General features: G+C 40.7%; 8 protein-coding genes across 9 annotated transcripts; 4 read left to right on the top strand and 4 right to left on the bottom strand.

Annotated features, from left to right (window-relative positions):
• Positions 1 to 79: 79 nt before the first annotated feature.
• LOC108004564 (centrosomal protein of 55 kDa) lies at positions 80 to 2,873 on the bottom strand. The gene is made up of 2 exons (XM_017067499.4): positions 1,971 to 2,873; positions 80 to 1,249 (listed from the first exon to the last, which is right to left on the bottom strand). The coding sequence occupies exons 1-2, from the start codon at positions 2,669 to 2,671 to the stop codon at positions 277 to 279; spliced, it is 1,674 nt and encodes a 557-aa protein (XP_016922988.2). The 5' UTR covers positions 2,672 to 2,873; the 3' UTR covers positions 80 to 276.
• A 416-nt stretch (positions 2,874 to 3,289) lies between these two features.
• dhd (deadhead) lies at positions 3,290 to 4,160 on the bottom strand. Its single transcript, XM_017067521.4, has one exon. It carries the CDS (start codon positions 4,048 to 4,050, stop codon positions 3,727 to 3,729), a length of 324 nt encoding a protein of 107 aa, XP_016923010.4. The 5' UTR covers positions 4,051 to 4,160; the 3' UTR covers positions 3,290 to 3,726.
• A 940-nt stretch (positions 4,161 to 5,100) lies between these two features.
• TrxT (Thioredoxin T) lies at positions 5,101 to 6,300 on the top strand. Its single transcript, XM_017067530.4, has 2 exons — positions 5,101 to 5,237; positions 5,310 to 6,300. The coding sequence occupies exon 2, from the start codon at positions 5,318 to 5,320 to the stop codon at positions 5,813 to 5,815; it is 498 nt and encodes a 165-aa protein (XP_016923019.2). The 5' UTR covers positions 5,101 to 5,237; positions 5,310 to 5,317; the 3' UTR covers positions 5,816 to 6,300.
• Positions 6,301 to 6,527: 227 nt separating this feature from the next.
• snf (U1 small nuclear ribonucleoprotein A snf) lies at positions 6,528 to 7,829 on the bottom strand. The gene is made up of 2 exons (XM_017067515.4): positions 7,382 to 7,829; positions 6,528 to 6,934 (listed from the first exon to the last, which is right to left on the bottom strand). The coding sequence occupies exons 1-2, from the start codon at positions 7,732 to 7,734 to the stop codon at positions 6,637 to 6,639; spliced, it is 651 nt and encodes a 216-aa protein (XP_016923004.1). The 5' UTR covers positions 7,735 to 7,829; the 3' UTR covers positions 6,528 to 6,636.
• Positions 7,830 to 8,379: 550 nt separating this feature from the next.
• Positions 8,380 to 10,305, top strand: Cdk7 (Cyclin-dependent kinase 7). Its single transcript, XM_017090634.3, has 2 exons — positions 8,380 to 8,546; positions 8,626 to 10,305. Exons 1-2 carry the CDS (start codon positions 8,481 to 8,483, stop codon positions 9,619 to 9,621), a joined length of 1,062 nt encoding a protein of 353 aa, XP_016946123.1. The 5' UTR covers positions 8,380 to 8,480; the 3' UTR covers positions 9,622 to 10,305.
• Positions 10,306 to 10,445: 140 nt separating this feature from the next.
• LOC108004766 (uncharacterized) lies at positions 10,446 to 11,373 on the top strand. Its single transcript, XM_017067809.4, has one exon. The coding sequence runs from the start codon at positions 10,553 to 10,555 to the stop codon at positions 11,267 to 11,269; it is 717 nt and encodes a 238-aa protein (XP_016923298.2). The 5' UTR covers positions 10,446 to 10,552; the 3' UTR covers positions 11,270 to 11,373.
• LOC108004765 (uncharacterized) lies at positions 11,337 to 24,953 on the bottom strand. Of its 2 annotated transcripts, XM_017067807.4 has the most exons (6): positions 24,643 to 24,953; positions 17,874 to 17,955; positions 17,206 to 17,797; positions 16,906 to 17,056; positions 11,648 to 11,764; positions 11,337 to 11,574 (listed from the first exon to the last, which is right to left on the bottom strand). In XM_017067807.4, exons 2-6 carry the CDS (start codon positions 17,928 to 17,930, stop codon positions 11,457 to 11,459), a joined length of 1,035 nt encoding a protein of 344 aa, XP_016923296.2. In that variant the 5' UTR covers positions 17,931 to 17,955; positions 24,643 to 24,953; the 3' UTR covers positions 11,337 to 11,456. The 2 variants fall into 2 exon arrangements, with proteins under 2 accessions (XP_016923296.2, XP_016923297.2); XM_017067808.4 differs by lacking the exons at positions 11,337 to 11,574; positions 11,648 to 11,764 and adding an exon at positions 16,339 to 16,557.
• LOC108004764 (uncharacterized) lies at positions 13,072 to 16,166 on the top strand. Its single transcript, XM_017067805.4, has 2 exons — positions 13,072 to 13,477; positions 13,788 to 16,166. Exons 1-2 carry the CDS (start codon positions 13,267 to 13,269, stop codon positions 15,812 to 15,814), a joined length of 2,238 nt encoding a protein of 745 aa, XP_016923294.2. The 5' UTR covers positions 13,072 to 13,266; the 3' UTR covers positions 15,815 to 16,166.
• Positions 24,954 to 25,320: the final 367 nt, after the last annotated feature.

Genomic DNA, 25,320 nt, shown 5'->3' with positions numbered 1-25,320 from the left:
AAAGCTCTGAAACATTTATAATGTTAAGATGATTTTCGATGTTTAAATGGTATAAATAATACATAAAAATACAAACATGTATGTAGAAAGAAAGAATTTTATTAAGCCAACTTAAAACTTGAGTGAATTGTTTGCATTGTGTTAATGTAATGTACCCAATTTCATATTTCAGTACGGACCGCTGTCCTCGTGGATAGGGCACAGATTTGGTACTGGAACTATGACTTGGACTGGGAATATGCACGATCCGATCCGATCTGGTCCTCTTCAGGATTCCTACCGCTCGGCAGTTCCAATGAAATCAAAGGTGGACAGCAAGAACTCGCAGTGGGGAGGGGGAAAGGGTTCCTCCTCCGCCTGAGTGGCCACATCGCTGAGCTGGTAGGAGTACGTGGGATTGGCATGTGGGCCAGGTGCTGACGCCATCTCATCTCTCATCTCGTAGTTGCTGGGCTCGAGGCTCATCCGGTTGTCCGGAGGCGGCGGAGTCACAGGAGATTCAGATTCAAGGTCGGGAAAGGCCTTGAACCAGGGTAACATCAGGGAAATTTGCCTCCACCGGTTGGAGGCGGAAGCCTGGTCGATAGGATAGTCCGTTTGATACGGCACACTCTGAGTGGGTTGATGCGAAGCTATGGTAGCGGAAAGGGAGGCCAGGCCCAAGCGATCCTCGTTGTTGTTGGCCAGCGGAGCAGTATGTACCTCCAGATTGGAGTCCATGGAGCCCATCTCTGGGTAGGGACACCGAATATTCATGGGGGATGTGGCTGCCGTTTCCACTGTGACATTGGTGGCATTCGTGCCCTCCGTCGAGCTAAGCGAGATGCGGGCCAGCCGCAGGGGCGAGGTTTCCTCGTGGAGATGACGCAGCCGCCGCTGCAGCAGCTCCTCCTCTTCCTCGTCCTCCTGCTGTCGTCGCCGCCGGCGCTCCAGCTCGTCGGCCAACTCGGGATTCTGAAGCCTTAATTGCATTAACCGCTGCTCCTCGCTATTCTCTTCATCCGGCGATGACATCGAGGAAGCTTGTCGGCGGAAATGCATATGGTCCTCCTGTTCGGAGGAGTCCTTCTCTTGCTGCCTAAGCTGGGCCTCCATCCTTAGTTCCTGCTCCTTCAGCCGCAGCTTCAGCTCATTTTCTTCCTGGTCACGTTGGATTTGGATCTCCTGCGTCGACGGCTTGTTCTCAACCGCCAGGAGTTGGAGCTGACTGGGGGTCAGCTGGCGGTAGTCCGGATACAGGTAACTGGGTCTACACAAGGGAATTTAAGATAAATAATTTATGATCAAAAGTTGGATTATTTTTATAGATGCTTCTATTTGTAAAAACATTACCCTATTAACTCAGTGTGATTTCAAATGTAAAATTATCTTATTTCAGAATAATATAAAATGTGACTCAAGTCTAATATAATAATATTTATATAATAGTATATCATTGTAAAACTATATACAAATCATTTTAGACTTATTTAATATAAAACAAATTAAAATATTTCGCTTGTATTAAGATCAATTACATCAACGCAAAATATCGTTTTTTATAAACGGTATCAGTATATCACTGTACTAATGCATATGATTTATATATGTATGTACAAATATAAGTACAATTATAAGTCAATTTCAATTTTAAGATCAAATAGAAAAATAATATAGTTATCAATTTAAATTTTAGGATCAAGATCACTTAATAAAAAGAAAAGCAAAATCTTTAGGTTGTATTAAGACCAAATATATCAAAGTGAATTATCTATTTATAAATGATGTCAATATATCACTGCAAAACGATGTATGTATATTCATAGATAATTATATAATAATTAATAATAATATATATATATAATAATAATCATAAATTTAATTTTAGGATCAAGATCATTTAATATAAAAGAAATTAAAATAAGCTTGAATTAAGATCATATAAAGGTAAAATACCCATTTATAAATTGCATACGATGTGAGATAATTACCTTATCTCCTGTCTTGGAAGCTGTTGGGTTATGGGCACCTGGGCATCGGGTTGCAGATGAGACCGATTCCCAGCAGCCTGGGCATGTCCTCCGCCGAGTTTTCGCTGGCGAACCTGGATCAATCGCTGGAGATTCTGTCGGGACTGGTCGTTGCCGTACGAGATTCGCTTGGCAGCCCGTTCCCGGCGTTCGTCGGCATCCTTCCGGGCATCGGCCACCGCCTGCATCTTGGCCGTCAGCCGGAGTTCGCTCCTCAGGAATCCTCCGGTTCCGGCCTCGGCCATCTCGGCATTTCTTCGCGAGATCTCTTTGCCCAGTTCGCGGGCCCTGGCCAAATTCTCCACCCGCTGCTCACGGATCCTCTGCTCCGGCGTGATATTTGTTAGTCTTACATTATGATGATTCCTACGCTGTAGATTCCGTGCAGCCGGAGTTGGTGAATTGGAAGCACCGCGAGATCTGTTGGGACTGGTGGGCTGAGAACTTCCCGCAGCAGCAGCAGCTGCAGCCGCCGCCTTCATCTCCTCAATCTCCCGGAAGAGCCGCTTCAAACGCACCTGCCGCATCTTCTGCTCGATAGTGCGATCATTGAACTCCTGGATCCTCTCGTACTCCTCCCGTAACTTCTGCAATTGGCCATTCTTCTTGCTATTGTTGAACATCCGCCGGAAATATGGCGTCGATTTGATCTGATACGACATGGTCTATAGCTGTGATGGGTCTATGTGGGATTCGGAATATCAACGGCACTTGGCAATTTTGCACTTTCCTAAAGTTTTTTCTGAATATTGACTGACGAAAGTGATTTTTTCATGTGTGTGATTTTAAGTTTAGTCAGTGAATGCCAACTGGAAAGTGATATACCTTCTGACTTGACTACCCGAAGCCTACTGAACATTGGGACAATCGAGCATGAATGCCTTGACATTTCAACAAAATCATGACCTACTTTGTAATATATTTTCTTAAAATTATTACTTACTAGAAATATTTGATACTTTTTATGATATTGCTGCAAGTTACATAAATTATTGGTAGTTTCATGGTCCTAGAAACTGTTGGGATTTTCCTATTTTAAAGACGGAAAACCCTCAATTATAATGATTGCTAGCTATGAAAAGTTGTAAAGTTAAGATTTGTCTTTAAAAAGTACGCAAATACCCGAATTTTTACATATACGGGATAACCCAATAGGACAGCTGTAAAATTAAGAGTTAAGTAAATCAAATGTAGCTTTTTAGCTGAAAGAAAGAAAAACGAGTGTATCACCTGTAAAGATCTGAAAAATAAACCCCAACCCAAAAACAAAACTTGGATGGTTAATTATAGTCAGAGTGGTTACAATTTATTGATCGAATTGCTAAGTGCCTAACCTTAAAGCTAATTTGTTTGTCCAAAATGGCATTTCGAGTTGATTTTAAAACAGAATACAATTCTCAGACCTAAGAGGTTATGTCGCAGACACGCCTCCACGCACTATAACATACATATACAAAATGGTTTCAATGAAGATTGAGGTTAGGTTTTTTTCGTTTCATTTTTTTTTGATTTTCGGGTTTTACCCAAGATTTCTGCTTTTCTCTGATTTTATGACCACACGCGCATCTCCTACTCCCACATCGCTTACGAGCTATACATCATATATAATAGTTGAGTTAAGACAAGTACAAAAAAAGAACACTTTGAACATGGGTTAAAATCTATAGGTGTAGAGTCCTGCTCCGAACGATTTATCACTGGGTTTTTATAATTTTTTCTAGGCTTTTACCAACTTGGCCATCATGTTGGTCAGTTTGTACTCATCAGCGCCGGAAAAAGCGGCCACACGACGGTTGTTCTTCAGGAACACAAAGGTGGGCATGCTGCGCACCTTGTAGCGCTCCGTCAGCTCCTCGAACTTGTCCACGTCGATCTTGAGGACCACGGCCTTGGTGGAGTACTTCCTGGCCAACGACTTCACCGTACTCTCCATATCCTTGCAGGGACCGCACCATGTGGCGTAGAAATCGAGGACAATCAGCTTGTCGTCCGCCGCCTCGATCCTCTTGTGGTAGTCGTTCATGGTGCGGACAGAAGCCATTTTCACGGATTTACTGAAGAGATTACGGGTTTCAAAGGTGTTATTTGAAAGTAGTACTTTTTTGTCGGCTAGGCGGTAACCCTTTCGAAGCAAAATTCTGAACTGGAAGCACATGCGGCCCCGGGGGGCTTTTATAGGGCCCCAAATGGCGGATTGGAGACTGGAATTCCCGCCATTTTTCACGCCGAACTCGCGATTTTGCCGCCTCTCGCGGTGGTAAAAACAAAATGGCCGCCGTGACAGGGCTGCCAGGTGGTCGAAAAAGCAGCGAAAAGCTGCACTTCAAGGGTTACACTATTTCACCACACCAAAACTATCGCAGCATTGAATTAGTTTGCATTTAAAAAGTTAAACTAATTAATAAAATATTAAAAATGTACATATATACTATGTGTAGTATTTTTTAATTTCGCGATTTCTATGTCCCACCGTAATATCTAAGCAATTTTAAATTATAAAGGATAACAATTATATAATTACATATTTAACGTCGATAGATAACGCTTGGGATTATGTTGCATTAATTAAATTAAATAAATAAATTAAATATAGTATGGCATTATCTAGTGATTTATTTATTTATTTATATAAAGCTAGCTTAAAGTTAAGTCTATAGGCTAAGGCCTTTAGCTCGTCTGAGGTGTGGAATTAATTACATTATTTAAATTTAAACTGTAAACTTAATTTGGGCTTTTTCAAGGAATGATTTTAATGACGTCGTCGGGAGTTGGGTTTGAGATAGTGTCGATGGGGTTAAGTGAATGGAAGGATTCTGGATATCTAGTGATTTAAAAAGTATTTTTTAATATAATTAAATATAATTTTCTTAAATAATACGTTTGTTTAACCAGTTATACAGCTAGCCAGTTATATTTATTTTTAAAGTCGTGGCGAACTTTTAAAAATGATTTGTACGGCTTATTTTAAATATTAAATTCTTTTAATGAATGTGCTATTTCTTTAGCCTCGAGTGTTATGGTTTGTTCAACACTGCAAGTCAATAAGGATTTTTTCAGTGGTCTTACTAATTCACCTCAACTCACCCCGAATGTCATTCAAATATTTTTTTTGAATCCAAGTAGGCAAGTTCAAAGGAATTTTACTTTCCTTTTAATTGGCAGGGCACAACTTATTCATTTCGGTCTGATATTTCGGTGTGAGCAGTCGTTCAGCTCCAAAATTTCAAAGTAATAAAAAAGAATAAAAAAAACTTTCTAAAAATTATAATTTTTTTTTCAAACTTTTTTTTTGTTTTTTAGTTCCAATCATGGTGTACCTGGTGAGGAACAAGGACGATCTCGACCAACAGCTGGCCCTCGCCGAGGACAAGCTGGTGGTGATCGATTTCTATGCCAACTGGTGCGGACCATGTAAAATTATTGCCCCAAAATTGGAGGAGCTGGCCCAGCAATATTCGGACCGTGCGGTTGTGCTCAAGGTGAATGTGGACGACAACGAGGACATTACGGTCGAGTACAACGTGACCAGCATGCCGACCTTTGTCTTTATCAAGGGCGGCGAAGTCCTGGAGCTTTTCGTTGGCGGAAACTCTGATAAGCTGGCCAAGTCCATGGAGAAGTTTGTCGGCAACGTGGCGGATGCAGACGCCGCGGAGCAGCGCCGTTCGTCCAGTCACCTGGGAGCGGGATTGGGATCCGAGGACGCATGCAGCGCCGGGCCAAGTGCCTCCTCCAGTGACATTGTCAACGAAGATGTGGTCATCTGCGAGATGTCCGAACACGAACACGATCAGTTTAGCGCATAAAGCTGATTCTTTGATTTCCTCAGATACCATTTAAGACACCATCATATACCGAAATCCCGTTAATACATCCATCGATCCAAACCGATATCCCTAAGGAACAAAACCCCTCTAATCAAGAATACTTTCAATTGCTATAAGGTTGATGTTACGGCGGACTTCAACCTTGTTCTATAATACTTAAAACTATACATGAATCGTTATCCTCGGTCGATACTCCTTGGCATATTTAAGGAAAACTACACATCGTGTCCGCTAGCACTGTGCTCTTATAACTTAGCGATGCTGCAACCATAAAACCAAACCATTGTACCACAACACTAACACAATAATCTATACACTATCTCAACTGAACGGAAATATGTACAACCGACACTGCTGGTCAGTTTTCCACGCATTGCTGGTTTCTTGTTAACACTACATAATATTGTTGCCTAACACAAAAACAAGTACAAAATATTTAACAAAGACGAAGTATAACAAACTGATTTTTTGTTTTAAAAAATGGAATTAAGGGGATTCAGTTTTAACTAAAGATTTTGGAGGATTTGAGTTAGAAACTTTGGGTCTACTGTTTAAAACCAGACGAAAAGATTTGCCAATATAGGCAAGTTAGTCATTTAGAAAGGGATGAAAATAGTTGCCTTTCTGGTCTTCCAGATTGCTAAACGCAATCCCTTTAGCTTAATTAACATCATTCCGTAGAATCTCAAAATTATCTGTTTAGGTATATATTTATTCTATACTTTAAATTATAAATGGAGTTGCTTGAACACCCAGCGAGCGACGTTTGCATTTACACCTAATCTGTGTATGTGCTGAGCTCACTTCTTGGCGAAAGTGATCTTCATGGCGTGCGTCGGTGTGATCTTGAAGCCCTGCAGCGCCTCCTTGGCGGCATTACTTTGCAGCTCCGTGGTAAACTCCACGAAGGCGATGTCGTGACGGTTCGGCACGAGACGTACCTCCTTGAAGCCAGGGAACTGGTTGAACAACATGGACAGCATCATCTCGTTGGTCTCCTCGGGCAGATTGGTAAGGAAAAGGATCTGGTTGGGCGGCTGCTCCGTTTGTGTGTTCGGGTTCGAGTTCTCCGCGCTCGAAGGCTTCTTTTTCTTGTCCCTGTGGGTCGGAAAACGAAAAAGCATCAGTAATGGTGGAAAAATGTATCGAAATGAGTTGTTCAATTTTGTATTGTTGATATTATATTGTCTATTTCAATAAAAGCTAATAAAACCGTGTGTTTTATCTGTCTTAAGCAGAAAATTATGTTCAAACATGTAAAATATTTATCAGGAATATGAAGTTGATAGAAAAACTCCTTAGAAAAGAAAAGAATGCCTGAATTGCTTGCTTTTAAAGGCACATAACACGGTTTTTAGATTCTGATGACTGAAAATAGGCCACATTGTAAGGAAAACAACTCCACAAGACCTTGACAATATAATGCATGTCCAAAACTGTCTTTATAGACTTGACAGAACTGGTCCAAATGGAAGACCATGACAGGGCAATAATATCTTGTGTTCGAACAACCAACATATTAAAGAACCTGAGTAAGATACTCACTTCTTTTCCTCGGCACCTGGCGCCGGTTTTGGTGGCTTGATCTTCTTGGGGCGCTCCTTGAAGGTTCCCTTCAGCTTGGCCACAATATCCGAATCGGACTTGGAGTAGGCAATCTGCATGGGCTTGTCGTAGAAGGGGAATCCCTGCATTGTGCGCAGGGCATTCGAGGCGCTCCCGATTTCCTTGAAGATCACAAATGCCTGGCCGCGCATTTTCAGGGTTTTTAGTGCCACAATGTCCAGGATTTGGCCGAACTGCGAGAAAATCGCGTAGAGGGACTTCTTCAGCTCCTCCTTCTTGATCTTCTCGTTCAGGTTGTTGATGTAGATGGTCTGGTTGGGTCGCACGTCCATCCTGCCGTCGTTTTATTCAATTAAATCGACAAAAACAAGAAAGTTTTCTAGTTTTTTTTGGTAAAAAAAATGCTGGCCTGTCTAGTGTTGACTAGTGCTCAAACTGTCAACGCGTTGCGCACCGGTATCGAATGGTGTTGCAAAATGGCGGTAGAAACTAGCTAGATGAAGCTAGATTTGGAAATTAAAATTAACTGATAAAAATATAATCATAGTAATTTGTATAAATTATTCTTATAATGGTTATAATTTATTTTGAAAATTTAATCCAAAGCAGAAAATCAGAGTTGTTATCTTATGTTATTAAAAAGTCATGGCAACTCTGTATCAGCAGTACTCATTATTTAATCATTACAAATAATCGAATCTGATTGAATATTCAACGGTATCCATATAAGGTCGTTCCTTTTATTGCTAAAATTGCCTGTATAATTTTTAACAATTCCGTAATCTAACAACAGTCTAGGGAATCCCAATAATATTTTTGACAAATATTTAATTTGTTAACTATTTATTTTTTATACCGCAGGCTTAATTATCATAATTCAGTAGCCATAGCTGCTTCAACACGTGTTGGCTTGAAAACAGCCATCACTGTCATCCCTGCACCGCGATACCTTTTGCCGGCTGCTATCGGAAATCGCCTATCGGATATCGGCCATCGATAGCGTGTGCCAAATTGAATTGTTTTGGTTTGTCCTCGCGGCATTTCTTTGTTTTTGTGTTATTTATGAGGCTTTCCAACGATGCTGCCCAATCCCAACGACAAGAAGGATCGCTATGCCAAGTTGTCTTTCCTCGGCGAGGGTCAGGTGAGTTCTGTGCAAACAAAAGAGGCTAAAAAAACTGTCAAACTAATATGGGCATTTCACTTACCGGCTGCGGCTTCAGTTTGCCATTGTCTATAAGGCCCGGGACACGGTGACCAGCCAAATTGTGGCCGTCAAGAAGATCAAGAAGGGATCCCGCGAGGATGCACGCGATGGCATCAACAGGACGGCTCTGCGGGAGATCAAGATCCTGCAGGAGTTGCAGCACGAGAACATCATTGGTTTGGTCGACGTTTTTGGACAGCTGTCGAATGTCTCCCTCGTTTTCGACTTCATGGACACCGACCTGGAGGTGATCATCAAGGACACTAAGATCATCCTGACCCAGGCGAATATCAAGGCTTATGCTATCATGACGCTGAAGGGTCTGGAGTATCTGCATCTGAATTGGATACTCCATCGCGATTTAAAGCCTAATAACTTGCTGGTCAACAGCGATGGTGTCTTGAAGATTGGTGATTTCGGTCTGGCCAAATCGTATGGCTCACCGAATCGCATTTACACCCACCACGTGGTCACCCGTTGGTATCGGTCGCCGGAATTGCTTTTCGGAGCCCGGCAATATGGCACCGGTGTGGACATGTGGGCAGTGGGCTGCATTATGGCCGAACTGATGTTGCGGGTGCCCTTCATGCCAGGCGATTCGGATCTGGACCAGTTGACTCGGATCTTTTCCACCCTGGGAACACCTTCGGAGGCGGATTGGCCTCATTTGGGCAAGCTGCATGACTATTTGCAGTTCAGAAACTTCCCGGGAAATCCACTGGAGAATATCTTTACAGCCGCTGGACATGATTTGATCCACCTGATGAGCCGACTGTTCGCCATGAATCCACTGCGCCGAGTATCCTGCCGGGAAGCCTTGAGCATGCCGTACTTTGCCAATAAACCCGCTCCCACGGTGGGCCCCAAGTTGCCCATGCCCTCGGCCATTTTGGCCGCCAAGGAGGGCGCCAATCCGCAGGCCGGCGAGGAGAAGCCTGCACTGAAACGAAAGCTGGTCGAGACCACAGTGAGGGGCAATGGATTGGCCCAGAAAAAGCGGTTGCAGTTCTAGCGCATACTTAAGGTACCGATAATTTGTAATGCATTGCATTCTCAACGCCAATCAGTTGTCAGAAACTTTTTATTATATCTTAAATATTTGTACAAGTAATGTTTAAGGAAAAAATTCTCACGATTTGTTATACAATCCTTATTAGAAAATGCCACAAGGAATGCAATGCATTCCTCACACTAATCACACATTTTCTAGAATATCTTAAGTATTTATGCTGATGATTCTCAAGGATTTTTAATGAATTTGCATTATTTACTTGTTGGTTTCGCTCCTGAAAGATTCCTATTCTAATTTACTTTTTGTGAAAATATGCATTCTTAAAACAAATCACACAAATATTTATAACTGATAGTTCTCATGGAATTGCAATTAATTTGCATAACTCCTTAGACTTTTGTTTTGCTCCTAAAAGATTCATATTCTAATTTACCTTGAGTGATAGTGATGAAATATTTCACTTAACGGAAAGATAACCTTTTTGGCTCAGTTGCAATTGAGCTGCCGACATATACCTTAGTTTGCATTGTTATAATTTGAAATTGACTTGCAAACCCTCTCCCAATTCAACATACCTCTTTTTTTTTTTATATAAACGAGCAGAGGTGGAGGAAAAGTCCGTATGAGTAAGTTAAGACTATGCTTAAGATGAAGATGATTTATTAAAGATGTGATTCAAAGCGATTTAAGTGGGTTGTTCTTCAGATGAAGTGTTTTGAAGCCAAGGTTCTAAATTTGGAAATACTTTAATACGTATAGTAACTTATCCTAGTAGCTTTTTGATTCCCACATAGACACTTTTAGCTACCGATTCCCAACCCTCATTCGAACCACATCCGAAACCCAAAATTCTCAGCGCACATTTCGGTCAGCGTTTTTGTTTCTATAAACCCGAGTTTACCCATATCGCAATCCCGATTGAGAGGAGACCATGTCGAAGGCGCAGCATCTAATGGCCAGGGACCAATTGGCGGCCATTGCCCAGGAGGAGGCGCGTCGCAAACGCGCCGAGATGCGTCGTAGTTATGGCAACAAGTTCTCCAGCATAAATCTGATCAAGATGCGGCAGAAGCAGGGTACCAGTGGCGATTCGGTTGGCACCAAAGCTGCGATAACGAAAGCCATCCCTTTGAAAACGAAAACCGTCTCGACGCCGCCACTGCCGTCGCCGCCTAAGGATAAGGATATGTCATTGCGTCGAATTGCCTCGAGTTTTGCTCATGTTCGTGATTTGGTTAATGGCAGTAGTGCCGCCTTGCCGCTGGAGGATAGCGATGAAGATGCTCGTGAGGAGCGTGCCGAGGTGCTTATCAACAGTCAGACAATGCCATTGCCACCATTATGTGACTCTTTGATGTCAGTTAACCCCCCGGAGGAAGCCGTTGTGCCTGTGGAGCCACCAAGCGAAACCGTTTCCCAGCTAGGATCCGTTCAGCTGGCCAAACTAATGCCCGATCCCTTGCACATTGAATCCCGGGCCATCGAACGTTGGCGACAGGTGGGCAGTACGGTCTCGGCACTTTTCCGTGCTCGACGCTACGTCGACGGCTCGGAGACCCCGGTGGCGCAGACCCGACGATTGCGAGAGCAGCGCGAACTCCTTGAGGCATTCACCAGACCCTTCCTCTACGAGTCCTACAAAAAGTAGTTAAAGAACCCAGTGGACCCACTTCTCAGCCATCCCAAATCCATTGAAATTCAAACGAATCAGCTCATATGTTGTCAATTAAATTCAATTCATTGGAACTCGTATCTGTATATCATTTATCCTCCTGGTGGGCAATGGGTGGGCAGCACAGCTGTAGCTCGCAATCCGCAGTGATCCTTGAAGCGGATTAGTAGCAGCGGCACCTGTCGCTCGGACACTCCGATTCGTAGTTGAGGCACTTATCCATGCAGTAGGTATCGGCTCCCTCTTGGCCAGCATACTGTCCGATGGCATAGCACTCCTGACTGTCATATGACACAATAATCCTTATTATAAAAGGTTCATTCTTGGTATACCTAAAATGGGAACTATACTTACGGGCATTGACAGGCGTCCTCGGGACAATTGGGAGGATAGCGCAGGCAGTTGATCTCGCACCAGTTGTCGATGCCGGGCAAGGATCGGAAGGCTGGGGCACCTATGCACTTCTGGTCACTAAAAGTATAAGAACGAACTCAATAACAAAAACTTCCAGACCGGAGAGGGTAGAAAAACGGAGACTCTAAGGTTTATAAGACAAAAATATAAAGGGGTTTGTCTTGTCCATTCAACATCAAACCATAAATCAAAGGAATGATATCTCAAAACTACAAAAAATATTTCCATTAAATCAATATGTAAGCGGTTGTATGTTCTATATCTGATAAAGAATCAACTCCATTACAATTATTAACATTAACACCACTAAGTCATTTAATCAACATATTAATCGTATATATAATATATAATAATGGTTTAACATTCATTACAATTTGGAAAACTTAGCAAACTTACCGACCCCTGCCCTTTCCCTAACACAACATTAATCTAAAATTATTTGTCCCCTCAGCTTTGTTTTTGTCTTGAAAAAAAATTCCCAGTTTGGATCAGGATCAGGAGACCCAGCTAGGAAAGAAAATTGACTACTGTGTGATGCAGATGTTCGAGGAGGACCGTCGCCGAGCCGCGTACCGTCGCTATTTGGCGGAACTGCGGATTAGCTACGGTAATGCCATCTCCGACAGCAACAAGCGCATCCAGGCCGTCCAAGCGGCCCAGTCTCCCTTTCGTTCCCAGTTCGGCGATCCTGGCCAGCCAATCAGTCGGGTCCGACGTCCTAGCAACGCTGAATCGCCAGCTCGTTTGGCCACGAGCAACTCCTACAGCTGGCAATTGAGCAGTTCGATGGCCGCTCGATCGGTCACGACCCCTTCCACAACCACGCCCCTTTCAAAGGATCGAAAAAGGAATGGGATGGCGAAGGGGCTGCCGGTGAAGAAGGACTCGATGGGGGACACCAATCTTCGGCAGTACGAAATGCTGCAAAAGCGTGCTTTGGCCAACTCCCTGTTGGCCGAATTTCTCAGTGATAACGAAACGCTGAACAAACAGTGGTTTATGTAGCGATAAATATAGAAGAATTTTACTTTCTAACCTATTCGATGGAGCAATACCATGGGTTTTTATAACATGTGGGTAATATGGTGACTTAGAGTTATGGCACTTCAAAAAACAGCTAAAAATTTGTCAAATTTGGGTCACCTTTTTATAATGCATTGTAAACTTTGAAATGAATAGCCTAAAAATTAGTTAACAAATTGACCAATAGATTTTGAAAGCAAACTATTTTAAGATAAGAGTTCAATTGATAAAGCTATGGTCTGTAAAATTAAAGTTTGGGGTCACCTTTTCCTTGGTATAGCCTAATTCTAATCGCAGTAGCTTTTATACTCGTATTGTCACTGGACTGTCAGTCTGATTTTATTCCCAAACATGGACGTCATCTGAGCTCCTGTCTACATATTGTTTAATTCATCAGTCAACTAATACAGTTACTCAAGGCACTCGACAGCATTCCACAAACATCACCAACCAAATACAAAGCTCCAAAGACTCCACATTCCGAACCGCCCAAGATCGCAGATGTCGCAACAGATCGCCGGACAGCAGCAACGAATATGAATCGCAATCGTCTCAACCAGATGCGCCAAATGGATCGGGGAAACGAGGGACTGCAGCAGGTTATCCAAATGCAGGCCACCGCCGCAGGGGCTCAGGGTCAACCGCAGGGTCAAGTTGGCGCCCAGGGACAAACTCCGGCCACCCAGACCGTGCGCCGCAAGACGACCTATACCCGGACGGAGATGCTGTCACGGGGACTGCCCACCAGTGAGTAGATGCTCTAGGTTAAGCCACCAATCTTTTTATCTCCAAGTTGGAAATCCCTTAAATGTGTTTTAAAGTAATGGCCAATCTCTTTTGATCTCTTTTATTTTCCCATTACATTTAATTCACATTCCAAAACCTCTAGAGGTCTTAAAAGTGTTCATATGGAATTCAAAAATATAACATAGTATATATTATAATAATAACATATATAAATTAATGTAATAAGTCGGTGGATAAAGGATTTCAAGAATCCTGACAAACCAACCAAAGCCATTATCATTTAATACATAAACTACAATTTTTGTTCTAGCTCAAAACTATCGCAATGCTCCGCCAGCTGGGCAGGATTGGAGCAACCAGTTGTCACCGAAACCACGCTACCCCCAACCCCCAAAGGCTGTCGTCCCCGCCACGCCATTGGGACAAAGCACCAATGCCACCAATAAGAACACTACTCCCCGAAGACAGCGAAGTTTTCTGCCCCGGGTAGCCAGATTGCCGGCCAAGTCGGATAAATCGCCCAATAGGATGCAGAATCGATTGGGTCGCGAGACTGAGGGCAAAGTGGAGCAGTCACACATCCCTGTGGGTACTCATAAGCCCATGCATTTGGTGAATTCGCCTCAGGACAGTGATAGCAGTAGTCCGGCTCGAAGGACCATGATGGCCAATGGAGATGGCCTAATAAGCGATAATAGTAGCTTCTCGGAACGCCACAAGATCAAGTTGGCCAAGGCCATTCGCCTGCCAGATGATCAGAACAAGAGTTTCGTATATCTTTGCAAGCCGGTGAAGAAGGTCAAGGAGCTGCTGACTGCTAGAAGGCTGCGCAATAGTTGTGAGCAAGTAAACGAGGCGAATGAAGGGGATTTCCTTCTGGAGGAGCTGCAGTCGACGAAGCTGCAATTGACCATTTCCGAGGAGGCACTGCGCAGCAAGGGCGGCAGCGAAGATTACGGCGACTGCATTCTATCCCCCATCGAGGGTCTAACGCAGTCATCGAGTTCCACCAGTCAGTTGGACAGTCCCACATTGGAGGCCATGCAGCAGCGGCAACAGCAATTCGAGGCCAAGGCGATGACCAGTCAGGAGCGTTTGAAGAACCGCCTGCTGGAAGTTCGTCAGAGGCAGCGACATTTGCTGCAGTTAGAGCACGAGCAGCGCCACAAGGAGCAGCGCCAGTTGGAATTGGATCAGGTGTGCCAGAATCTGCCTGCTTTGCAGCATGAAATACGAATGCTTCAGCAGTTGAGCGAAAAACTGGAGGCCACACTAAGGGTGTCGAATATACCAAAGCCCTCGACGCCTAAGAAACGAAGCTCTATGGTAATCGTGGATGATTTGAACCAGAAATCATCTACCCGTTTCTATACGCCACGTACGAGTCCCTATCAACTGGATGAACTGCCCATCACCAAATTGTGTTGTCTAAGTATAGAACAGATTGTTGAGCGTCCGCAAAGGGCTCGCAGCGTGGCCATGGCTCATCATTTTGGTTTGGTCCAGGAGTTCCGTGTGGAGACCAAGACCCTGAACGAATTGAAGACGGCCGATGATTCGCAATGCTTTTATTTACCAGTTCCCAGGGAGGAATTATCATCGTTGGCCTCGAAAACGCACAAGGAAGCCGATCCCCTGCACCGAACTAATTTCCGGAAGTTACGGGAGAACCCGAACATACTGCTGCAGCAACTGCGACCACTTATAGCGGGGGCTGGAAGACCCTTCAACCTGTTGGATCAGGACACCATGTTTTTCAATAGCCTGGCCTATGGGGAGTCCAAACCTTTGGCTGGCAGCACTGCCGAGCAACTCGAAGTGGCCACACGAGAGGCGGGAGGCGGAGGAGGATCCATTGCCAGTTATGGCGGAGCCATCGCCTATTCACGCCTCTCGGTGCGGGTCAATGAAGTGGGAAGATCAGCAGACCAGGGGGACCAACTGGCGAGAGCCTCTCTATTATGTCCTAGCCAAGTTCATAATACCACGCAAACGGAGCTTGAATCGCCGAGGAAAAATAAAATTACAGAACAGGAAACGGAAACGGATATTAGTTCCCCCGATTATACACCGAATCCCAGTCCCAGGCTAGTCAAGCGAAAGAAATTTGATGAGGTTAAGGCGAAGGTACGCGGGCAGGAGATTCAGGAACCTGATCCAAAACCGAAGAAGACCAGGAATGTCATACGTCGAGTGGCGCCCCAGTCGCCCATCGAAAGCCGCGTAGAGCCCAAGGTACGGTTGCAGTTGCTCAAAACCGTGCTGGTGGGAATGGTCCAAGTTGCTGTTATTTTAGTTCTGATCATGGCCTTCACCTATCCGGATGTTAGCTGCTGAACCGTCTACAAAACCAATCAATCTCATACACACAACACATCATATGTCAGCAAAACGAAACCCATTCTTTCCAAAATTGTCCAAACTTGTGAGATTTTTATCCTTAAACGAACCAAAACGAGGGTTATGCCATAGAAAATAGGATAGCACAATAATGGCTAGACAAGCAAGCAACGGAAAAAGCGAAAGATACAAAAATCAATCCACATAAACTCCGATAACCGATTCGGTGTTCGAGCTCTGACTTACATTTTCGAATTTATTGTTTTCTTACTGGGCCGCCGCGATGCCAAGTCGATCAATGTTAATAAAATTTCATGTGCAATGTGAACCGTTTATGCCCCATAGCCAATTCGATTCGGTTCCGTATCGGTTAGGAGAAGCGGTTAAGCCAATCAATATAAATGCATATATGTATATACTGGTTTTGAGTTTATTTAAGCATTTCTATATATACAGCAGTGTTTGTATGTCTTTATGTAAGCATATGTTTACCATAACCGTTTAAAATCTTAAATTTAGGCTGTCGAAAAATTTACCTTTACCCGTTTTGTTATGAACTCTGACCCGATTTGGGCGGAAATCCAGCTGAATGATTGTTTGGTTTTTGTATTTGGAAGCAGTTTCGACTAGGCTAGAAAAACGTTTTCGAGCGAGTAGCGGGTAAGCGGTTTTAAGCAGGTTCGGGTAAGCGGGTAAGCGGTTTAGCCTTGCCTCGCTTGCGTGCATGCCGCGTGGCATTGCTAAAAACCAAAGCAAGAGTTTAAATCGCAGATCTCTTTACAAAACATATAATGTTCTAAAAAGAACATTGCATTGGTTAAATGAAAGCGGAAACAGTTATTGGGAAAGCAAGCGTATAAAGAGAAACTGGAAAGTAGAGTTGTTAAGAAAAAAGTTAAAAAAATAAATTAAATATACAACAAACCTAATAAAAAGTGAAAAATTAACGAAATTATTGAAGAAATCTGAGAAGATTATTGAAGAAATACGTCGAAAATCATATAGTAAAGCCTTGGTACCGGTTCGGAATTCAGAAATTGTAGGTTATGATAGTATATAGATTTCCAGATTACCAATCCCCTACTTACCGCACAATAAGTGGAAAGATGTTGTTGTTCGGTGGAGCCCGATAATCGCGATAATAGAGCAGATATGGTGACTTGTTGTTGGCGAAACTTGGCGGTACACCGCCTCCGGTGTTCGAGACGATGGCTATATCTGCACAATTCCGGAAGGTTTCTAGAATTTGCATTAATAGTAAAAAAAAAAGATGTTAGAAAATATTTCTTTAATCAGAATTCTATAAAGTCTAGACTTTTTTGGTCTTTCAACTAGTTTTCTAAGTAGAAATGTAATGTATATTCTGTAACTTAAAGTGAGACGCTCACCAGCCTTGCCGCATCCTACGGCTTCGGTTCCATTGGCGCAGGTGCCCCACATATTGGCGGTATAGTAGGTCCACTGCAGGACGCACTGCGTGCAGGTGACATATGGCGGCAGTCGCACCCGATACCGGAATATATCCTTCTTCTTGGCATCGCGCGGAATGAGATATCGATGCTCCCGACTGCCCGAAATCAGCAATGGATACCGATCTAAACAGGCCTGACTGGCCTCCTGTCGCGGATTATTGTTCGGACAGAGGAACATCTCGAAGCGACCATAATGATTGGCCGTTAGTTCCACTTCCACATCGATCTCCTGACCAGAGGTATAGTAACGAGAGATGATGCCCTTCGCATATTGCCCGCCAGCTTCATGGGGTCTTGGCTTCTTGACGTGATAGGCATCGCCGCAGACACCACAACGACCCTTATTTTTCTCCCATTGGACCGCAAAGCCACCGCAGAATAGCTCGTTATCATTATAATTTACGGGATTGGGATAGCCAAATCGCCACATTGCATTCCTGGCCGGTGGATCCATCAGACGACCATGTCCCCGCACCGATATCATCATTTGCAGGAGTATAAATCCCAGCTGCGGGGAAAGAAATAAACGAAAAAAAAAAGTTATTAAGTATTCGCGGTCCACGACCTCCGTGTTGACTACTTACCACACCCACTGGCAAAACGCCCATTTTGGTGGTCGCTGTCAAGTGTCGCAGCCCCATTCCAGATTCTCAGATCCCCAGATGCCTAGAAAGCAGACGTGCAACATGATATAGTGCATCAGGCAGAGGGCTTAAAATCGAATACATTTTATCAACAAACGAGTTTTCGGGCTGACCAAACAGTGGAACTCATTAAACTATCACAGATCTATATTATTAATTATATATTTATATTTATTATTATTAGATATTCAGTTTATAAAATGCTAGTCTTTTTTTATATGACAATATTTAAAAAATTAAAAAAAAAAATCGGTTATAAGTAAGTTTTTTATAATATTTTGTTAAGTAGATTTTTCATAAACTAAGTTTTTAGCAAACATCTACACGACAGTACCGATTTTTGGTAAAAAGATGCATACTACAGCTTTAATTGTATGCTTTTCTGCTCCAAAGCTCGCGTTTTACTCATAAAGATACATCATTTTGTGTGCTACCCTTTGAGGATATTTTACTTAATAATGATAAATCCTTTTCCCCCACTTTTCCACCACTGTGAGCAGTACTTGGTGCATTAACTACAGATTGCAAGGACGTCCACCTGATCCGCTTTTCGACTTTATGGCCGGTGCCCTTTATAAATAAATTCATGCCCACACACAAACGCACACACATTTCCGATGAGACCCAGACAGACGGGGATAAATGCAAGTATATTTGCCACTTTTTGTTTAAATAACTACTTTTTTTTTTGCTCTGCTGTCATTTCCTTTGGGGCTTATCTTTTATGTTAAACATGTTTGCTGGCTTGTCAAGGCGTTAAAAAAACGAAGAAAAAAATGTATTAAACTGTCAATGGATGGATGGTGGCGGCCTGGACCCTTGGTTGATTTTTTCATTTTAGGTTTTTTCAATTTCGTACATTACTTTTAATGGCATCATCTAGTTTACGCACATTTGAGGGCGCCGGCAGGGGAATCGGTTGCATAAACGGGTTTACGCCGGGCACTTGAACTTGGTCCGGCCCCCAACGAAATCAAAATATTAAATGCGAAAGCTTTGGGCGTGAGGCGAGCGCAGATTTCTGGGCTAAAAATATATATGCAGATGTTCGGGTTCGATTCTCATTAAAAAAGCAAGAGTTCACTGACAAAAAAGGTGTTTTAAGATCCGTTAAAGTGGTTTGGATTGAATAAAGGGTATTTTAAGGTGATGTTTTTAACTTATTTCCTAGAAACTCTTGTCAAATTCGAAATTTTTTCATGGGCAATGATAACAATATATTGTGAAAAATAATGTTTTTCTAATATATTATATTTCTAAATCATAACAATAGATTTAAAAAGCAATTATGCCTTAATAGAAAACTAATTTTTAATTATTTTTAAAAGCTCATATGAATTTCCCAATTTTTCTCAGTGTGCTTTTATTTACTAGCAATTTTAATGCCAAGCATTCTAGCCATATCAAGACATTTTTCAATTTATATATGGCTTAAAAACAAATTGATTTGTCCATCGGCGAAAGACCACAACAAGAATGATGAAGACTTCGAGGAATCTCAATATTTTCAGATATGTTTTAGTAAATATTTATCTTGTTGTCGTTGTTTTCAGCCTTTTGGCCATTGACTCTGTGTGGCAGTAAACTTGGTTATTTAACGAGGCGCAATTATAATTTTTACAGAGTGTTTCGGGGGCATAAGGAAATCGGCTGTAAAAGTGATTTTACAACTCATAAATTTATTAATAATATATTGATTTTATTTTATTACCTTTCAATAAGCAGTTGTCAACCAAAAATCAAAACAATATTGACGAGGAGTAAATAAAACCATACGGTGAATGATTATTCGATGACTAAACCCTCGATTGGCAGCCAAGCGGTTAATTAGAAGTTGCTGCAGGTCGGAAAAGTGCACCTCTTTTTTTTTTGGTTAACCCAATGTATACCCAACTTAATATATCGCATTTTAAACATATGTTGACTTTATAAAATGTGATGCTAAAAATATTTGTTATAAAAAAATAATATTTTAAATTTGTTTCTTATATTGAGCACAATTTTATTAAATTATAATGATAGATTGTTATATTATTAATGTAATATTTCAATTGAAATTTAAACGAATATTAATTTTATAAACTGTTTATAAAAAAATAATATTTTAAGCACTTTCTTTAAATTTAAAGCAATTGTTTAATAGGCAATTATATAATAAATTTATCATTTCAAATTGAAGTTAAAAGAGACTATGGCTTGCTAAAGAATATCATAAACTCCCGAGCGTAAAAAAAATAAAAACCAGAGCCCAATGAAGGGTTAAGGCCTGCATTGATTAACCCCCAACCGCCCGATTTTTGCCGACGATGTAATTAGGCAGGAGTGCTCGATTTTAATTGGACCGCCGAAATCAATAAGCCGCCAGGTGGAAAACTCCTTGGCGTTAAATGAGCGTGTTGCACGACAAAGTGAAAATCGGGCAGAAAAAAAGCTATTAATCGTCTACCCAAAAAGGAGTAAATGCTGAATAAGCAAAAAGGCAGGGACAAGGATCAAAAAAAAAAAATGCCTGAAATAAGGCTGAAAAAAGGCGTCCTTGCAATAACCAATGACCAACAACGTTTATCATAATTGTCAGGCCAAATTAAAATGTACGAAATTTTCAGCCGGGCGACGATAAATTGAAAACCATGGCAGAAATTAAGTTGTAAATTAACCAAATTGCACAGCCCAAAAAAAGGCAAAAAAAGGCAAAAAAGTAAAGACAAGGGCCCACCAACATTGTTCGTTGTTTGTTGTTTTATTTACATTGCGTGTGCTTTCATTATGCAATCGAACTCAGGTCCCGACTTAAACGTTTACCCCCTTGAAAATATCGCAAGAAAAAAAACAGCACTCGAATGAAGTGCAAAAAAAGGAATGAATTTAATGCACTATATATCACCTTATGCAATCGATGTCTTGTACTTTTGGGGCCTCGGGCTTTAGGGGCGTGACAGTGACCAAAAAAGAAGATACCCAAGTAATAAAGTTGTCACATGGGCCATCCTCACAAAAAGTGTCAAAAGTCAGGTCATGCAAGGGATAAAAGGCTCTTTAAATTGTGTATTAAATATTCGGGAAGTAAAAATACTAGCCATCAAAATACATTAGATATTAATATTTCGATCACATAGACAATGAAAACGAAACCAAAAGGAAGCTCAAGTGTTTTTTCAATTATTTCCTCCGTTTGCCAAATTAAACAATTCGATTTTTAAGGTACTCTATTAATATGGCGCCGGACAAGAATGAGTAATCAATTATAGGGAAATAAACGAACAAATGAAAAAAAACCCAAACAAAGGAAGAACCCGACGAATGGGCGACATAAATAAATCACAGATAATGATATCGATACGCATAATATTAATCACCATCAATATTTTCGTACAAGTCACGATTCTGTAAGCGGCATGACAAATTGATCATCCGCCCCCCGTAATCCCCAAAAAAAGGTTTAAGACCCCTTTTGGAGGTCGCTCGATAGAAAAAGAATATATTCAACTGATTTGCAAACTGGAACTGTCGAATGTAAATCGGTTTATAACATCTGTTTTTTTTTCTAGCATCTTTCCCGCTTAATTGCTTTCGAAAAAAACACTAATTGGTTGGGGGAGCGGTAAGTTTTGAAATTTGCCACAAAGAAATAAATCTATCGCGATTTTGAATAAAAGCCGTGTTTACAGCTCATTTTTTGTTCTGACTAATGGCACTTTGATAGCTATACTTTATATAAAGCCTAAATGTTAATACATAAATAAAACATAAATTGATAAATCACCCCTATTAGTGTCTGTCAAGAAAAAAAAGAAATAATAGAGTTTTAGTGGGTTTTGGCTCAATATTATTTATGAGTTCCAATTGAAATGTAATACTCATTAGTTTTGTTAAATGATTATAAGGTTTTAAGGTCTGCCTTAAGTATTTTCCAAGCAACTCTGCCTTTATAACCAGAAAAAATGTAGAAATGTTTTGAAAACAAAAGTTCTTAAAAATGTTGTTTCTTAAATTAAGAATTTTTTCTTCTAAAAACAATCTTGTGTCGTTCTTAAATCACTTCATTTTAAGTCCTTAGATCAAGAACGTTCGTTCTCAAATCCATTATTTCGGTGTGGAATTATTTTGTCATCATTTGAAATTTTTGTTCTAGGATCAAGTAAATTCGTTCTTGATTTGACATCGAAATACTCAATTTTTCCCTGAATGTAACGCATTTAATTTTCTTTTTGTGTTCGATTTTACTGATAGATCGAGGTGATTATTTTTTCCAAGAGGATAGGGGTCTTTCATGTGGTTTATTGGGTGTCCAACTCAATGGCCTGGACTTTTCACGAATTTCAATCACGTAAACAAACATGCAAAGCATGAAGCATCAAACATGCCTAAATTTTATAATCAAGACAGGGCTTCAATTGATCGGTGATTGTCGATCGTCGATCGGTGATCGGATCGAATCAATGCTATATGCTATATACCCAAGCCGCCTTCAAGGCAAGAAAAATGTGTCATTGTGTCAATTGGATTGGCGTTGTCCAGAAATAAACCGCAAATGAATCAAACGACTTGGCAACGATTGCCGAAAACAAATGGCCCAATTAATGGCTTAGAATCGGCATACAGGTTGTCGTCTTCAATGCACAATAAGACCTCACAAATAGTTAGGTGAATTATCCAGTTTGGTTTGAGGCATCGCACAGATATTTCCGTTTTTAAAATTTCTTTTGTTAGCAGGGGTCCGCTTTTAAATTTATGGCCAAGTGACAAGCGTGAGAACAAGCGTGCCAATCTCTTTTTGGTCGGGCAACTAAATGTATATTAAAATTAAAGGAGGATAAAAATCTGGTAACTGGAACTGGCTGGCTGCGCATCCTTACCACTTTTGGTATTTAAAAAGTGTTAATCGAAAGCGAAACCTGGGGTCAGTAAACGTCGTAACGGCCCCAACGAAGGTCAGTTTTGGAATGGCAGCACCATCAGCTGATTACTATCAAGATATCTTATATATTATACTGCGAAAAATCAGCTTAACATACTATAAATTTCAGAATATTTTAGAACTAAATAAATATATATTAAAAAAAATAAAATAATTCAAAAATCCTTCGTATTTTTCTGGTTAAATCTTTAAATGTATGTAGAAAGACTAAAAAAATAATTTTTATAATAAACGTTTTGGTTGAAATCTATTATAAAATAATAATATATAACACATTTTTGTATGCAAGTACAAATGTATAAATGTGTTGTATCTTTTAAATATATGCTATGGATTTTTATTAATTTTGTGGGAAATTCTAATACACACATATCATTTTTTATAAGGTATGAACCATTTAATGTCAAGTATTTTAAGTATATTACATAAAAAATATCAAATGCTCAAAAGCAATTTAAAACCTATTATTTAAAACTACCTTTCTTAGATTTGAAAATGAATAATTCATAGGTGCACCTTGTAGATATTTTACCAATTGCATTCAAGAAAGTACAACCAATTAAATAGCCCCTTTTTGGTAGAAAGTTGCAATGAAAACGAAATTGTCTTGCGCAACAAACGTAATAATTAAACTTTTGCTTTCTATCGAGTGAACCCAAAATTCCGAGTTCCAAAAACGGAGAGCCACCAACGTGAGGCCCATGAAATTGGGCTTGTCTATATGCTATATAGGCTGGTAGTGCCAAAAAAAAACGAAGAAAAATAAACAATAATATTTTGAGTCATTGCCGCAGGGTTTTCGGGGGTCTTTTGTTTTGGATTTTCGATTACTCAGAGCCACAGCTCATTGAAATGCAGGCATAAAACTCAAGGCCCCTTCGTCCCGCTTTTCATAGCGGGTTCTATGGCATTAACTGCACTTGGTCCCTATTTTGGTATGCCGATCAGGTATTTGTCCACTTTTCAGTCCATTGGGGAGAAAGGGGAGTTGGATTTGTGGGTTTATCGGGGAGATTCGGGGCTAATTCGATTATTTAAATGACAGCTGAGGAGGGGAAAAGGAGAAAAGGAGCACTCGAGATTCTCGAACAGGTGCAATCGGAATTTCGCTGGCAAGTGTCGCTGAACTCCTAATATTTTTTTCAGAGACATTTTTATGAAACGCTCTCTGTTTACTTTTATGTGGTATTATATTGGGTATAAAAACGATTTTTGTTTACTTTTATTATTATTTTAGCTTTGCCCGTGAATTTTAAATGCAGTCAGGCGTTGGGATTGTAAATTTATTGAACATTTCACTAAAAGAAACCTTTTGTAATTGATTTTCTTGCTTTAAAAATTTGAATAAAAAATTTAAATCGTATAAAAATAGTACGTATTTTATAAGAACTAATACATTTTTATTTTTGACTGAATGAATATAATTTCTTATCAAAAAGGACAATGGTTTTTTTTTAAACTTAAGAAAAGCCTGAAAATCTCTACTTAAAAAAACCTTTTTAAATAAACGTATTTTATTGTACACCTAATAAAATACGTTTATTTAAATAGGCTTTTTTTAACAACTTTTTTTTTGTTTTTCAAAATAATTAAAGTCTTGCATAAATTATTTGAAAACTCCTAGATTTAATTGAACATGTTATTTCTTTTCTTCCTTTTATGAACTTTATTACTTATATGTGTCCTTGCTTATTTGCTTAGTCATTTAAATCGGTAAATAAAAAACCCACAGTCACTTAAAAAATAGTTTTCACTTATTGTTGACCATTAACTTGAACTTGAGTGAATTACCTGAATATTTTCGTGTAATTTACGCTGTATTCCGCACAAATTGCTGGCACTTAAAATTGTTCACGCACACACAAGATGCACAAAAGAAAAAAATGCGTGGAGGTAACGAAGTGTTAATTTGATTTCCAAAAATTCCAGCGAACTTGATTTCGAAGCTCGAAACTGGGATTTAAAAAATGCTTTTTTCGAAAAATTCCTGCAAGCCGGCTTGCATGGGCGGTTGGGCGGCGGGGGCGTGGCGTCTCGGTGTGCGTGTGTGTGTGAGTTTTTGGGGCGCGTGCTTTGCGTTTGCGCAGCGGCAACGTTCTGAGTTCGTTTGCCGCTCGGCGATCGAATTTCAATGCGCGGTACGGCGGCAGAGGTGCGGCAGCGACGCGGCAGAGGCGCCGGCAACAACAACAACATCAGCAATTAATACAAAAGACATATACGCTTCCGAGTCCCGACTTCTTATACCACACCCTTTCAAAAAAGTGTTTTCATTTTGGTAAAAAAATATAATATAAAATAAAATAAACAACAGATAACCTAATCAAAAAAACCATATGTTATAGATTAAATATATTTCAGAATAAGGTCATTTTATAGCTTTAATATAAATATTTGATATATGTCTCTATATATATTTATTTATTTTTTCGCCAACAGATTTCGAGTCCTTAACTGGGTACTTTAATG

The sequence above is a fragment of the Drosophila suzukii genome, chromosome X, assembly GCF_043229965.1.
Source record: "Drosophila suzukii chromosome X, CBGP_Dsuzu_IsoJpt1.0, whole genome shotgun sequence".
NCBI classification, from domain to species: Eukaryota; Metazoa; Arthropoda; class Insecta; order Diptera; family Drosophilidae; genus Drosophila; species Drosophila suzukii.
Note: the sequence above shows the minus strand (reverse complement) of the source record. Positions and strands in the feature narration are given on the sequence as shown.

Bases quoted from the DNA above. Each gene is read 5' to 3' on its own strand.
- LOC108004564 (XM_017067499.4), bottom strand. From the start codon at position 2,671: ATGTCGTATCAGATCAAATCGACGCCATATTTCCGGCGGATGTTCAAC. The intron at 1,250-1,970 runs GTAATTATCTCA...TCCCTTGTGTAG, and splicing joins CTTCCAAGACAGGAGATAAG to ACCCAGTTACCTGTATCCGG.
- dhd (XM_017067521.4), bottom strand. From the start codon at position 4,050: ATGGCTTCTGTCCGCACCATGAACGACTACCACAAGAGGATCGAGGCG.
- TrxT (XM_017067530.4), top strand. From the start codon at position 5,318: ATGGTGTACCTGGTGAGGAACAAGGACGATCTCGACCAACAGCTGGCC.
- snf (XM_017067515.4), bottom strand. From the start codon at position 7,734: ATGGACGTGCGACCCAACCAGACCATCTACATCAACAACCTGAACGAG. The intron at 6,935-7,381 runs GTGAGTATCTTA...TCCGACCCACAG, and splicing joins CCAGGTGCCGAGGAAAAGAA to GGACAAGAAAAAGAAGCCTT.
- Cdk7 (XM_017090634.3), top strand. From the start codon at position 8,481: ATGCTGCCCAATCCCAACGACAAGAAGGATCGCTATGCCAAGTTGTCT. The intron at 8,547-8,625 runs GTGAGTTCTGTG...CTGCGGCTTCAG, and splicing joins CTTTCCTCGGCGAGGGTCAG to TTTGCCATTGTCTATAAGGC.
- LOC108004766 (XM_017067809.4), top strand. From the start codon at position 10,553: ATGTCGAAGGCGCAGCATCTAATGGCCAGGGACCAATTGGCGGCCATT.
- LOC108004764 (XM_017067805.4), top strand. From the start codon at position 13,267: ATGAATCGCAATCGTCTCAACCAGATGCGCCAAATGGATCGGGGAAAC. The intron at 13,478-13,787 runs GTGAGTAGATGC...TTTTTGTTCTAG, and splicing joins GTCACGGGGACTGCCCACCA to CTCAAAACTATCGCAATGCT.
- LOC108004765 (XM_017067807.4), bottom strand. From the start codon at position 17,930: ATGGGGCTGCGACACTTGACAGCGACCACCAAAATGGGCGTTTTGCCA. The intron at 17,798-17,873 runs GTAAGTAGTCAA...CTTTCCCCGCAG, and splicing joins GCGTTTTGCCAGTGGGTGTG to CTGGGATTTATACTCCTGCA. The intron at 11,575-11,647 runs GTAAGTATAGTT...GTCATATGACAG, and splicing joins GAGGACGCCTGTCAATGCCC to TCAGGAGTGCTATGCCATCG.